This window comes from Balaenoptera physalus (genome assembly GCF_965194825.1).
Source record: "Balaenoptera physalus genome assembly, chromosome: 5".
NCBI classification, from domain to species: Eukaryota; Metazoa; Chordata; class Mammalia; order Artiodactyla; family Balaenopteridae; genus Balaenoptera; species Balaenoptera physalus.
Window position 1 is genome coordinate 116039976 of NC_138884.1, and position 16191 is coordinate 116056166.

Here is a 16191-nt window from a genome sequence, read left to right on the forward strand (position 1 = left end):
TTTGTTAATTGTTTTGGATTTGTTTTTGTAGGTATTTTTTCTTCACTTCCTCTTTTATTCTCTTCTCTTGTGATTTGATGTCTAACTTTAGTGTTGTGTTTGGATTCCTTTTTCTTTTTTGTGTGTGTATCTATTGTAGATTTTTGGTTTGTGGTTACCATGGGGTTTTGATACAGCAGTCTATATATAAACAAGATCATTTTAAGTTGCTGGTCTTTTAATTTCAAATGCATTTCCAATATCATTCATTTGTACCCTCCTCTTCTCATGATTGCTGGTTTTTGATATCATATTTGTGTGTGGATGATTTCCTAGTTTACTTTATGTTTGCCTTTACTGGTGAACTTTTCTGTTTGTAATTTTCTTGTTTCTAGTTGTGGCCTTTTCTTTTCTGCCTAGAGAACTTCCTTTAGCATTTGTTGCAAAGCTGATCTGGTGGTGATGAATTCTGTTAGCTTTTGCTTTTCTGTAAAGTGTTCGATTTCTCCACTGAATCTGAATGAGAGCCTTGCTAGCTAGAGTATTCTTGGTTGAAGATTCTTCCCCTTCATCACTTTAAATATATTGTGCCACTCCTTCCTGGCCTGCGTAGTTCCTGCTGAGAGATCAGCTGATAACCTTATGGGAATCCCTTGTATGTTATTTGTTGCTTTTCCCTTGTTGCTTTTAATATTTTGTCTTTAATTTTTGTCAATTTGATTACTATGTGTCTTGGCATATTCCTCCTTGGGTTTATCCTTCCTGGGACTCTCTACGCTTCCTGGAATTGGTTGACTGTTTCCTTTCCCATGTTAGGGAAGTTTTCAGCTATTATCTCTTCAAATATTTTCTCAGGTCCTTTTTCTCTCTCTTCTCCTTCTGGGACCACTACAATGTGAATGTTGGCATGTTTAATGTTGTCCTAGAAGTCTCTAAGGTTTTCCTCATTTCTTTTCATTCTTTTTCTTTAAATTCTGTTCCACAGCAGTGATTCCACCATTCTGTCTTCCAGCTCACTTATCTGTTCTTCAGCCTTAATTATTCTGCTATTGATTCCTTTCAGTGTATTTTTCATTTCAGTTATTGTACTGTTCATCTCTGTTTGTTTGTTCTTTAGTTCTTCTAGATCTTTGTTAAACATTTCTTGTATCTTCTCGGTCTGTGCCTCCATTCTTTTTCTGAGATCTTGGATCATCTTTACTATCATTCCTCTGAATTCTTCTTTTGTGTGTGTGCAGATTGCCTATCTCCACTTCACTTAGTTGTTCTTCTGGGTTTTTATCTTGTTCCTTCATCTGGGACATATTCCTCTGCTGTCTCATTTTATCTAACTTTCTGTGATTGCGGTTTCTGTTCTGCAGGCTGTAGCGTTATAGTTTTTCTTTCTTCTGCTGTCTGCCCCCTGCTGAGTGAGGCTGTAGGAGAGGCTTGTGCAGGCTTTCTGGTGGAAGGGACTGTTTCCTGCCCACTGGTGGGCAGAGCTGGGTCTTGTTCCTCTGGTGGGCAGGGCCAGGATAAGGGGTGTGTTTAGCAGGCAGCCATGTTCTCAGGAAGACTTTAAGCAGCCTGTCTGCTGATGGGTGTGTCTGTGTTCCCACCCTGTTGATTGTTTGGCCTGAGGCATCTCAGCACTGGAGCCTACTTGCTGTTGGGTGGGGCCAGATCCTGGTGAGAAAATGGCAGCCTCCAGGAGGACTCATGCCAATGAGTACTCCCCAGAACTACCACCACCTGTGTCTTTGTACCTGCAATTAGCCATAGCCACCCTCCACAGGAGACCCTCCAATACTAGCAGGTAGGTCTGGCCAAGGCACTTCTGAGGTCGCTGCTTTTTTCCCTTGTTCCTGGTGTGCCTGAGACCTTGTGTGTACCCTACAAGAGTGGAGTTTCTATTTCCCCTATTCCTATGGAATTCCTGAGATCAAACCCCACTGGCCTTCAAAGTCAGATTCTCTGGGGGCTCCTCCTCCTGTTGCCAGACCCCCAGGCTTGAGATCCTGACGTGGGGCTCAGGACTTTCATTCCTGTGGGAGAACTTCTGTGGTATAATTATTTTCCAGTTTGTGGGTTGCCCACCCAGTAGGTGTGGGATTTGATTTTATCATGATTGCACACATCCTACCATCTCATTGTGGTTTCTTTGTCTGTGGGTGTAAGATATCTTTTTTGGTAGGTTCCAGCATTTTTTTTGGTCAGTGGTGTTCAGCAGTTGTTATTTTGGTGTTTTCTTAAGAAGAGTTGAGCTCACATCCTTCTACTCCGCCATCTTGTCAAATCCAGCCTGGAGTGAGGGCATTATGCTGCATGAGATAAGTCAGACAGAGAAAGACATATACTGTATGATATCACTTATATGTGGAATCTAAAGAAGCTGAACTTATTAAAATAGAGACTAGAATGGTGATTACCTGGGGCTGGAGGGTGGGAGGAATGGAGAGATGTTGGTCAAAGGGTACAAATGTTCATTAATAAGATGAGTAAATTCTAGGGGTACAGCATAGTGACTAGAGTTAACAATACAGTATTATATACTTGAAAGTTGCTAAGAGAGTAGATCTTAACTCATTATTGACCGGGGAATTTTTGCAGAAACTAATGCATGTGGCTGGCGATTTGTCTTGTAAATGAATATTGAAACGTTTCCGGTCAATAGCATTTGGGTAACAAAAGACGTATTAATATGTCTCTGGTCAATAGGTCAATAATTTGTTAAATGATCTCACCACCAAAAAGAAATGGTAATTATGTGATGTGATGCTACTGCTATGGTGGTAATCATTTCCCAATATATAAGTGTATCAAATCAGTACATTGTATACCTTAAACCTACACAGTGTTATATGTCAATTATATCTCAATAAACCTGAAAAAAATTTTAAATTAAAAAAAGTTTAAAGAATATGGTAATATGGTACAGAGATGTCCTAGCCAACCCACAAACCTGCAGATTAAAGCAGCACCCTCCCAGCTGATCCACAGATGCATAAATAAAAAATAAATATTTATTATTACAGCCACTGAGTTTTGAGATGTTTATTATACAGTATAGCATCATTTTAGCAGTAGTTGACTAACAAAGACTAAAAGCTAGAGACATAAGACACAAAACCAAATACATGGATTTTAACTTCCTCAGGTTCACAGTTTATTAACAAAGATATATATATATATATATATATATATATATATATATATATATAAAACTCATAGCAATAAAGTAATTTTTCAAAGAGGTATGAAAAAGCACATGGGAACACAGAGTTTAGAATACTTAATTCTGTCAAGAAGTTGGAGGAAAGCTGTCCATAGGAGAAAACAACATTGGACCATTTGGATAAAGAAGGGAGAGGAAGAGTGAAGATATTCCAGGCAGGAGAATATAGGCAGGACAGGGAGCCACTGGTTAAATTAGGCACATGCAGATCATAGAGACTCCAAGGGACCTTATCAGAGCTATAGTAGGGGGTGCTTTTGAGTATTGCTCTAACAGGGCAAGAATTCATAAGAAATAAAGGGTCAGTTAACAAGAGTGAGGGAGTCCTCATATAACTGGGAAAATATAAATTGATCTCATTGCTGCCAATATAGACAGGGACCTCAAGTGGGGAAAATAAATCCTTGCAGCATTGACCTTATCGACCTTGGCTGTACTGAATACGTGTTGAACAATTTTTAAAGATTATCAGTTTGAAGGACTGCCAAATCATTTGGCAAGGAGAGATGCCAAGTCTTGGCCCGGCCTTGGTTCTTAGAGATTATCTAACTCAACCTTTTTATCTTATGGATGGGAAAACTATGACTCCAAAGATTGAAATTTACTCAAAGTAAAAAACCTAAAGTCAGAACCCCAGTCTGATTAATCACTCTTGACTTCTTTCCATCATACTATACTTCCTGCCATAAATTTGCTATAGCATGCAGGGAACTGGGAAGTCTGCACTAATGGAAGAATCAGAGTTGAAGCTCAAGAATATGTATCACTTAAGAAAGAAGTAAGAGATTTAAGAGAACAGAGAAATTATACATGCATGGAGACATCCATAATATCATGGCATATTTATTAGGGATAAAAAGGTATGGGGAAGAAATTGATAGGTGCAGCTCCAAAGGAGCTAACCAGGAAGAAGCTACGGAACTAAGCTCTTACCTGGTTCTAACAGAGTAGTAGGCAGTACGATGCCTTCTAGTAAGACACACACAAAGAAAAAAACTGGACAAAATAAATGGAAACAACCTGGAAATCGTATCCTTCTGGAAAAATACAGACGATATAAGGTACTACCCTATGCTTTTCTCTTGAAAGCATCCAGTATCTTCTGTAAGGTTAAGTATTTTAGTAAAGGAACCAGAGCCCTCTTCAATAGCATGATAGAATATTACCTAATCTTACAGATGGTTTTAGATCCCTTCAGAGAATCCTTGGGAACAGAGAACAGGTTTTTCCTAAGCCGTAAAATCCCCAGTGATATATATTATAGTGAGGTACACTGAATGAGCAACAAATAAGCATTAACTGAGGAAAAGTGCCCCCAAGATGGGGCATATGCCTTCCTGTTGCTGTGACCGGTTCACTTCACATTGTCATAAGGTAGATTCCCTGCCTTTACCACACACGTCCAGTGGAGCTTGTGCAGGTCCTGAACCCTCATCTCTAAATGAAAGCTGAAGTTTCAATAAGTTCAGTCTGCACAAAAGCCAAGGCTAGTTCATTACAAGAGAAATGACCTTAGATTTGAGTGAGTTAAATCAAAATAGAAAATTATGAAGAACTGCTGTCAGTACACTAGAATGTTGACTTTTAAGAAAATGGTCTTTTTCCAGAAAATAAAGTTTGAATGAAAGTGTTTATTGGTGAAAAAAAAAGTGGAGGCAAGCAGGAGTACTTAAATAATAGATATTGATCCGGAGCATACAGATCCAGGCATATCTTTAAGGCTAAACTTCTGCTATGTGTTCCTTATGAGCCTGGTGAACCCCAGTCGGTAAGCTGTTATATTTTAAACTTATCCCTGAAACAACCACAGAAAGGTTCACTCACATCCTCCTTTTGTCTCTAACTTTTGGCCTCAATGCTCTGTTCTAATTAAACTTTCTTCATCAGGTGTGGTTTTCTCAGCTTTATCTGATCCTTCTGTTAAAAAAAAGACTCACAGGTCTACCTCAACAGGGCCAACCTTTCTGATGCTGCTCTGAATCTCTCTGTGATCATTCCACCACCAAGTCAAATTCAATGTATTCTACAAATACCAAGATGGTGGACTTTCTTCTCCCCCATGGCAGCTCCCAGCATGATTTCCTTAGAAAGGGTCCATATCCCTCTGTCCTTTACCTGACACTACCTCTTCATGGCTCTCCTTCTAGTTCATGTCTTCATGTCTTCTTGACCTCTTCTTACCCTCTGAAGGTTATTATTCTCCATCTTTGTCCTTAAATTTATTTTTCTTCTCTTTACATTTTCTTCTTGACATTCCTTGACAGTCTAATGACTTCAATTCCATGTATTTGGTAATTAGATTAATATCTTCAGACTTTTCCTCTATCCTAAGTTTTGGACCCACATTTCCAGTCATCTGCTAAATATCACTACCTGGCTATTCCACTTACACATGAAACCCGATAAGCCAAAATGGAACTTGTTTTTCTACACAAACTTTATCCTCACTGTTTCCGTCAATGTTTCATGGATTTGAAACTTCAGCACTCTGAGTGATTGTTTTCTTTCCCTTGCACCATGAACCCCACAATCCAATCCAGCCATTTTCTTAGCACTTTTTAATCTACATTTTTAATATTTCCCTCATCCACCCTCCTTTCTCCAATCTCATTGCCTATATCCCAATTCAGGTCCTTATTATTTCTCTCAAGTTATTGCAAGAACCTCCTAATGGAAGCCTCCTTTTATACTAACTCATTTAAAATATGGTCAAAATATTTCTAAATAATACAATGCTCTAATACCGTCATTCCTTCCTCTTCCCTCAAATCTCTCAGTGTGGCTCCTTTACGTTCCTTAGCCTAACATTTAAAGCATTAAGTCTCTCCATGAGCTCATTCCCAAGCTTATTTCCCACTAATTCTTCTCATATAACCACAAGATAAACTAAACTTAACCACTGGATTGTTATTTGTTAGGATATAAAGCTGAAAGTTGAATGTTATTATTATATTGGTCATTCTGTTATACATGTTCTATCCCATCATCTTTCTATATCCAGATACCAATAATTCAGCAGGGCCCAACTCATTTGCTTCCTTCTTTGTAAATGCTTCCCACAACTGGAAATAACTCCCACCCCAAAATTCAACAGTGTTTTTCTGTCCCCCTGTTTTGTATATATTGGCTTATCAAGTGTATCTCTCCTAGAGCATAGCTCCTAAGAGTAGAACTACTTCTAGTGAGCATTCCTCAGAGAAAATACTCCAGTGCCAATAACTCGATGTTCCTGCCAATAGAAGGAATACAATAAATGTTTGCTTGCTTAATGTACAAATGAATAATCATAGCTAACTTTTTTTGGAGGAGTGGACACTTGCTATTTCATGGAAGTGTGAATTATTTTTTCTTAAGAAATTGGACAACAAAGACCCTGAAGTTCAAAGTGGTTAAGTAATTTGTATAAGGTCACACATTAAATGTCAAGACTAGACTCAAAATCATACTTCTAACATAGACCTCTCCTTGAGCTCCAGTTCCATATATTCAACTGCCTTCTCTACATTTCCACTTGAGTGTTTAACACTTTTTTTGTGTGGCAACTCTAATACCTATCTCTTGTAGTCCATTCTCTTCCATTTGGTATAGACTATCATGGACTCATATCAAGACTACTGATTTTGTTTAATAACTGGTTCCTTTACCCCATACTTTTATTCAACTTGTCCTACATTTATCTTTCTAAATCACCACCTGTAATATTGCCACCATCCTGCTCCAATATTTTCAGTGGCTCCCTACTATGAAAATAAACCCCATCTTCTCTGTCTGGCAACCAACAAATTGGTCTCAGCTGTGTCTCCAATAAATTTCTCCAAATACTCTCCAACTTGTAGCCTCCATACCAAACAAACTAGTCTCTTCATTGCATTTGAATATACCATGTGTATTTTTGCCTTTTTTCAGGAATTATACACAAGGTTCTACTTCAGTGGAACACACTTCTTATTCTGATCCACTTATTAGAACCTAAAGTGACTGTACAATTTATCTTCCAAACGGGGACCCTTTGGTGGGGTTGGGGTGAGGCAGGTAGGAAGAGAAGTGATCACTCAGGGACTGTCTCAGGTAAACCAGCATGTATAATTAACCTATTAATATCTATGTATATTTTCATATCTATATAAAATGATATCTATATCTATATCAAATCTCACTTTTCCAGAAAAGTTTTCAAACTCCCTGGGCTTAAGTAATCATTTTCCCTTTTTAGAGCACTTTGCACATACAAGTCGGAACCCAAAGATGAAGACCTGAATCCCAGCTCCTCTACTTATTAACTGTGTGATCAGGAGCAAGCCACTTAAACTCTTTGGATTTCTGTCCTCATTTGTAAATAGGACTATTGTCTTCATTTCTTTTCCTCCCTGTAGTAGGATGATACATCCACATCCTTTGCCTTGTGACTTTGCATTGCTTGCCACTGTGGGTGGAATACACTTCCTCTTTCCACTGATGTTGGCCTTGGCCATGTGACTTGATTTGGCTGATGGAAGGTTAAGAGACATGACATAAGCATATACTTTAAGCGTGCTTCCATGGTTCTGTTTGCCTTCCTTTGTGCTCCGATGATCCACTCTGTGGTTAACATGCCCCAAGAAGCTATAACTTTATCCTGGGCCTCAGAATGAAGACAAATGAAGCTGAACCAAACCTAAATGGAAGCCTGCAGTCAAGAGTAACCCACTCAAAGCCAGGCAAGCCCACATGAGATCAGAGAACCAAAACCAACCCACAGATCAAATGTCAAGAGAAAAAAATGCTTGAGGTTATAAGCCATTGACATTTGAGGATTGTCACATAGCCTAGTTTCAGGCAAAACTGAATAATATAACCATCTTATATACTTTTATAAAATAATATATTTATGTGAAGATGATTTTAGAAATTGAAAATCACAATTCAAATGTTATTTATGATCATTGCTCCTCAGTATTATGAATTATTTTATATATATACTTCTCATCTCCACATTCTAAACTGTAAAATATTAGAGATAAGACCATTTTATATAAAAATAAAATAATTGTATATTATATAAGAAGTATATATTACATAAGAATAACAACTATGTGAGAATTATATAAGAAATATAATTATTTCATATATTTGCCAAGGTACCCTGCACAGGGTATGTCGAGCGTACTGAGAAGTGTTATATGGCTACTGTTGCTATTCTTCCTCCTAATTACGTTTGTTTGTGTCTTTGTTTTTGCTCTTTTAGATCTTTATTTTTTTATATTTTCACAAGGCAGTATAAGATATGAAAAGGGTAGATTATCAAACCAAACAGGTGGATTTGAGACCTGCCTTGATGGCACCTTGGGCAAGTTGCTTAAACCCTCAAAGCTTTAATTTCTTCGCTTATAAACCAAATAATAATAGTAGTAGTAGTAGTAGTAATACATTTCTAAATTAAAATTACAATAAATAATTTAACACAGTGATTGTCACATCTTAAAGCACCCAGTAAATAGTTTTTATTATATCATCCATATATACTCCTTTCTCCTCTCCAGAAATTTCAAAGCAGAATTCTCAGACAATCCTACATTCTCTAGACAAGTGTAATTCTCTTTATTCTAGACAGACAGACACTTAGACACACACCCCTAGAACTCACAAGATTTTCCATAATTAGGTGGGGGAAAGGTGACAGGAAAAAGACGTCTTGAAAGTTCTGTGTTCTCTCTTTGCTCTGTGGCCTTGTTCCTGATATTTCCAATGCCCTGAAATAATTCACATTTCTATTTACCTAACTAGTGCTTAATCAATCTTCTGAGTTCAAAAAAAAAAAAAAAATCCTGGTAGAGGGCCCTTAAACAAGGAATTGAAATTGCTTTTTTATTTTTTTAAATTTATTTTATTTATTTATTTTTGGCTGTGTTGGATCTTTGTTGCTGAGTACGGGCTTTCTCTAGTTGCAGTGAGGGCCGGGGCTGCTCTTTGTTGCGGTGTGCGTGCTTCTTATTGCAGTAGCTTCCCTTGTTGCAGAGCACGGGCTCTAGGCACGCGGGCCTCAGTAGTTGCAGCACGTGGGCTCAGTAGTTGTGGTGCATGGGCTTGGTTGCTCCGTGGCATGTGGGATCTTCCTGGACCAGGGAATTGAACCCGTGTCCTCTGCATTGGCAGGCAGATTCTTAACCACTGAGCCAGGGAAGTCCAAAATTGCTTTTTGACTTGTCAATCTTCCCAACTGTACTACAAGGTCTTTGAGGGCACAGGCCATGTCATTACTTTTCACCAGCCCCTAGCACAGTCTTGACACATGCTAAGTGCTTAAAGACATGAGGTAAAAGAAAAAATGGAAGAAAGGAAGGGAGGAAAGGATGGAAAGAGAGAGGCAGAGGCAAGAAAGAAAGGAGGAAAGAAATAAAAGGTTATTTTTATTTTCATTCTTCCCTGAAAAGAGTGTTCAAAGAACAAGACAGTTACTACAGCATCATCAAAACTCATCTCCACCCAAATCTACATTTTGCATCAAATCCCATGTGAGTGTGTTCTCTTCCTCTCATCAGAGTAATAGGATGTTTATTTTAAAATGTCAACTCATCATAAAACCTATTTGGGGCAAAATGGACTCCAGGGAGATTGACTGAAATTCCAATTCTTCTCCTCCTGGTTCTCTTCCTGCTTCCTGTTCATTTTAGGAAAAGGCTCTGACCTGTTAAAAAAAAAAAAAAAAAAAAAAAAGGTTGGGGGGGAGCCTCTAGCAAGAGACACATATAGAACATGTGTTTCACCTGCTTTTTAATATTAAGTACAGGCAATTTTGAGCTTCGTTCATTTAAAATACTTACTTGTGCTTCACATTTATGGCTAGGTATTAGAGATGAGAAGCCCAGATGTGGTTAGTAATGGGGGAAAAAGATTAAAAATAGAGCCACAGAAAAAGAAAGATGATCCAACGGAAAGAAGAAATAGAAGTCATCGTCTTAGAGTAACGTTTGTTCAGAGCTCTTCAGCTCTTTTAATCCTAAACTCTAAATGTTCCCTCTGAGCACGAACAGGAGAACAAGCCAAATGATTCTCAGGTATGCGCTGGTACTGAGGAGTGGGACTGCAGTGATATCCTTCTGGAATTTGATGAAATCAAGTTGAAATTAAGATACGGTTATCAAACCAGCAATTCACATCTTTGGCTAAGGGGACGTTAATCAATAACATAAAGTAACAGGCTTCACCGTTCTTAATTTGACAAGTATTAGATAAGACTTCTCTGTGCTGCCTTTCTATTCTAATTTTTTAAATAAGCATCTTCAAAACTGATTCAAAGAATTCAAAGAAAAAGGAGTAGCAAAAACAATTGGGGAATAAAGGAAGAACTCAGCAATTTTAATTGTCCACATGGGTCATAAAAATGGATTTTTCTAAGGGACAGCTATCCAGTGCATTGGCCACAAAATACACAGATATCCCTAGTGATGCTATGTCAATGTACATTAACTTCTGCTATATAGATGGACTCAGTTCTCCTCACATACTTACTTCTCTGGTGTGTGCCTGGCAAACAGAAGACTCTCAACAAATGTTAGTAAATGAATAAATACAAGATTGAATTAGTGATCTGCTTATTTATTATTAGGGCCAGGGCTGTTGCTGAATCCACAATTTGTATTCATAGTGGATTCCTCTGATAGAGGTAAAACTTAATGAAGACAGCCTCACAGAGGAAGAGAGACAGTTCCTGCCTGCTACCTGACAAGCTAAGCCACTTGTCTAAACCAATTCTGCAGCAACAAGTGCCCAGTGGATGGGGAAGGCAGACGTACAGATGGCTGCCTGGATGCATCACGGGACGGGATCGCCACTACAGCCCATTGTTACATTTATTGCTGACAGTGTAATTAATTGGCTGACTCCTTGTTTTTCAATTGGTCACCCTCAATGGACAGCTGCACTGGGGGTTGTACTAATCGTGCCTGGGACGAGAGTATGCTCCGCGGGTGGGCCCAGCTCTGCAGCAGGGGCTTTGTGACGTCAACCCTGGACTGCTGTACAGAAGCCCGCGCTTCACTCTCCCAGGGCCCTGAACAGGCGTCCTCATGCCCAGGAAACACAACACTTTTCTTTCTGAGTGTTCCTCTTTCTGAAGTATGATACAATGGAAACGAAACAAAACACTTCTTAGTTTCCTTTTCCAGTAAGAATTTCTTAAAAATAGACTGAAATATCAGCTTTAATACTCACTGTAGAAAAAGATTACAGTAACTTCATTAGATTTTATCCAAATTATCAGTAACTTCATTAGATTTTATCCAAATTATCAAGTAAAAAGAGAAGCTAGAGTTCATGTGGAGGCATCAAAAAGCTCTTTTAACTCATCTGTGTCCAGCAATCATGTATATATTTTGATTTTTATACTGTGGGAAATGATCTTTATTTTGTGTACAGTATGATGAGGATTAAATAACACTCGCGGGATATTTTCATCAAAGAATTCTAAGGGTATTTTTACAGTGAGAAAGCCTCATATATCAAGCACAGGCTCAGCAGGTAATAACACAAGACTGGAGTCATGGCTCAGGCAACCATCTTTCCACTGGTCTCCTGCCCCTCTTTCTTTACCTGTAAAACGAGTCATTGCACTTCACTGACCTTACTTCCACCTGACTAACTTCCAGAAAGTCATGTGGCAGCTCTGTTCCCTAGGGTTTAATCTGTAAAATCAGAGAACTGAACTCAGTGAATCTCTAACATTCTGTGACCTTACCTGGATATTGAGGCAAATAGAAATTTCAGTATATTCCTCAAATTAATAAAAATATGTGCATATACCTTATAAGGGCATGCATTAACTAAAAATGCAAGTAATTCTTGACTTCTTTTTTAATCACAAATATCAGTGTCCATGATTTGACAGCTTGCTTATGAAAAAGTCCCTTACATGTTCCTTTTTCTGGTTTGCTAATTTTCCATTCTGTATTCCAAGGCAGGCCAATAATTGCAATGAAATCAGGTTAAACATTGATCTTCCACCCTGACATTGCATTAACTTTTCTAATAAACATCTTCACTGTGTCAACCAGCACTGTGTTTACATATTGAGCCCAGCAACCAGTTGTCTTGCTTCTTTTAGATGCTTTTGAATTCTGGAAGGAATCTTATCTGAAAGACTAGAATCGTGCATCTGCCGTGACTTTCAATTTTGTATTTCAGATTAACTGCTCCTTTTCCTCCATGTTCTGAAGGCCTTCTAAGAAATTTCCTTCCCAGTTCATCTGGTAAGTGCCTGCTTTGGCTGTTACTCTTTAGTGAATTCATGTCTTTTCTCCTATGTTTCTTGTGCCACCCTTGTTATCTGGAGTCAGGACTCTGAGCTCTGACCTCCCTCCTTGTCCTGCTGCCTAGGAGAATTGAAGGCAGACCCTCAGACCTCTAATATTCTAGATTTTTGAAGATCCAGCTTTGGCTGGGTTGAGGCCAGGATTGGGGTGGAAATAAGCACTGAATTTTTTTAAATTTACAGCCTTCTGAAAATTAACTATTTCTGTTCAGATTCGGGGGCTGAGTAAAAGTATTAACCAGTAGATGTGCCTAAAGATCCCTGATCAAATACTCTATTTTTAATGTTGTGAAGAATACATGCTTAGGGAATACTTTTCCTAGCAAATTGAGCCAATGCTGCTTGCTTCACTAGAACTACAGGCAAAAGATGATTACCAGAGAGGCTGGGGAGAAATTGCCCCATGATGTGAAGCAAAGCCTTCATTCATGAATGATTTCTTGTCTCTGAATGTGGAAGAAATAGATCATAAAGTGTGGGGCTGGGATTCTAAAGGATATTTAATACCTCATTCCTGGAGATATGGTCTAAAATTTAAAGACTGTGATCACTGGTCAGGTGAGAAAAGATGCTCCAAGATTCCCCTTATTTTAATATTTATTTATTTATTTATTTATTTGGCTGCACCGTGTCCTGGTTGCGACATGTGGGATCTTCGTTGCCATGTGCAGGATCTTTTAGTTGCAGCATGAGGGATTCTTTAGTTGCAGCATGTGGGATCTTTTAGTTGCAGCATACGGGCTCTTAGTTGCAGCATGCAATATCTAGTTCCCTGACCAGGGATCGAACCCAGGCCCCCTGCATTGGAGTGCATAGTCTCAACCACTGGACCACCAGGGAAGTCCCTTCCCTTATTTTAACAAGAGTATCTAAGAATATCTGCCAATATCATGGATCTCTGGGAAAACATCCTATCCAGACCCACAGAATCAGATCAACCAACCACAAATCAGAGTAGCTATAATGAAAAATTCATTAGACTAACTCTCACCACTTGCCAAGAGGGTATTTACACCAGGCACTGTACTAAGTGCTTAACATATCTCATGTGTGATCCTCATAAAGCTCTGTCAGGTACACATGGTTATTCCTATTTTATGGACAGGAAAGAAAGACTCCGATGGACTAAATAACTTCTCCAAAGTCATACATCTACCACTCTTACCAGGATTAAGCCCAAATCTGCACGACTCCAAAAGTTCCTAGCCATTCTATGCTCCTGCAGAATAGCCACGCCAGTAGAGAGCAGAGGAGAATAGGGGTGCAGACACAATGGGAGCCTTATCATAGCGTCCCATATAGGCAGAGGTTCCTTATTCCAAGCGAGCTTTGCTCCTACCCTCATAGCACCTTGCATAGACTTATGTCAGTACTTGCAATTCATGGTATTGTGGTTTGTAATTTGGGGGCTGGAGAGAGAGAAAAATGAAAGAATGGATTTCTAAATATTGGCTCTCTCATTTTATTAGCTTGCCTTGAACAAGTTACTGAATCTCTCTCATCCTAATATTTTAACTACAAATGGGAATAAAACTACTCCTCAGTGTGTGCTTTTAAAAAAGAGAATAAAATCGAAGGACTTTAGACTAATCCCTTTGCACGTGTAGGCACTTCTTTAATGACCCCCTTCTTTCTTACATTTCAATCTTGCCCAATGTCCCATGAGCTCTTCAGAGCAGGGACCATATAATATCCACATGCATGTCTCCAGATAAAATGCTTAGCACATAGTTGGTGCTCAGTGACTTAAAATGATTGGTATATATTGAGAATTAGTTTGTTTGCAACTCTAAGAGCTGTTGTAAAACTTTAGGTTTTAGTGTATATATTTATTCATTTTTTAAAATATGCATTCTTCGCATTCTTCCTTATATATTATGATCAGTCTCTTGGGCTCTCTAGAAGAGAGCGTTTTCCAGCTTTCTTTGAGTCTCAAGTCAAGAGAATTAGAACACCCCATAAAAATAACACAGGCATCTCTGACAAAGGACCTGCTTCTGCCAATAGGTTGATTTTGCATTTCACACAACTAATTTCACATATCAGTTTATACTAAATCATTTATTCATCCATTCATTCACTAAACATCCATCCATTGATGTCTATATTATCCTAGTGATAACAATGTAAATAGGACTAATCTCTGCCCTGGAAATGTTTATAATTTAGTGATATGAAACACATATGAACAAATCATTTAAAATTGAGTATAGTAATTTCTACAACATATATGAAAAAAGGATTATGAGAGAAAAGGGCACATGGTAACACCTTCAAACTTTGTTTCACTTCTGTTACTGAAAGTTACTTTTTCATCCCAGAATTACATTTCTATTCTTCCCCCTGCCCCCATATTTTTCAGTAAACTTTTGATAATCTTCTCTTTTTAAAATAACTTATATGTTATTTTAAGGATTTTTTCCCTTCTTTTTGTGCTTTTTCTCTTTAAATAACATAGAAAATTTGGCTTTTATCAAGTATCACTAAACTCTTCTATTTTTCTTTGCACATTAGGTATGCAACTGCACTGTGAAGAGATGCTTTCCAAAATTGTGTCTCCTTTACTTTCAAATACCTAAAATGAAAAAATCTGTATCCTGTATGAGGATATTTTCTTTAACTAGGATACATATATTAGTCAGGTATTTATCTTAAATTCCCTTTGCCATCGTCAGCCTAATATGTTTACTTCTATACTGGACTTTACCAGTTTCACACACTGGTCAACTATTTCCATCACATATATATTTATATATCAACTGCTGCATAGAAACTTACCCCAAAACTTAGGGACTTAACATTCTCTCACCATTCTGTGAGTAGATTGGACTCAGTTGGATGGTTTATCCACATGATGTCAACTAGGGCTATAGTCATATGGGGGCTTGAATGGGCTACAATATCCAAGGTTGCTCCCTCACATGGCTGGCAGCTGTTGCTAGCTATTGGCTGAGAACTGCTGGCAAGTAGGTCTCTTAAGTTTTCCTCCATATGACCTCTCAATGTGTCTGGTTTCTGAAAGGGACTACCCTAACTGTGACATTTCAAGGGTAGAGAAGCAGAAACTGATGGTCTCTTAATGCCTCCTTTTCTGCACTCTGTTGATCAAAAGCCATCCCAGATTCAAGGGGTGGAGAAATAAATGCTCCTCTTAACATGATATGTGGTTCATGGAGAGGAGGGAGTGGTTGGTCATTTTAAGATTGACTGTTATATCTATATACTAGTTAGCTTCTAGTATTTTCTTCAAAAATGATTCCTTTCTCCATTTTCCTTCTGTACATTTTCCTTCTATATGTGAGAATTTAAAATCAGTGATCTCTTTCTCTGTACTAACCTAAACATATAGTTGATTGTGTTTGTTTTATGTCTTTGATGAATATATTATGTTTTACATTTAGAATTCTAAGCTCTAACTCCCTCTTTATCTTCTGCTCTGGAATTAAAGAGAAGCCTTCAGACCTGAAATATACCAAAGGCTGCAATGTATGGAAGGTGGACGGTGAGATTTTCTTGTAAGTATTACTTTTCTTTTTCAGTTCATATATTTTGAATTCTTAAAAAAATGGATATAAAATGCTTTATTACATTTCTATTATAGTCTCAATTGTAAAAATAAATACCCAAACTCTAACAAATTTGGCTAAGTAAAATATTATATAACACTAATGCACAGGAGGTGAGGAGAAGGAGTACATTCTGGACTTCCCTT

General features: G+C 38.1%; 1 protein-coding gene across 7 annotated transcripts in view; it reads left to right on the top strand.

Annotated features, from left to right (window-relative positions):
• The window catches only part of LOC309661337 (uncharacterized protein), a 312926-nt gene that overhangs the window by 168932 nt on the left and 127803 nt on the right, over nt 1-16191 (top strand). For 5 of the 7 annotated variants that reach the window (XR_014263942.1, XR_014263943.1, XR_014263944.1 and 2 more), the window contains exons 1-2: nt 11505-12417; nt 15928-15994. Coding sequence is in view for 1 of the 7 variants with exons in the window: in XM_082463076.1 (XP_082319202.1) it covers nt 12353-12417; nt 15928-15994 (132 nt within the window). In the remaining 6 variants the exon portion in view is untranslated. Of the gene's footprint in view, nt 1-11504; nt 12418-15927; nt 15995-16191 lie in introns of those variants that run through there. The other 2 variants (XR_014263941.1, XM_082463076.1) reach the window with 1 other exon arrangement.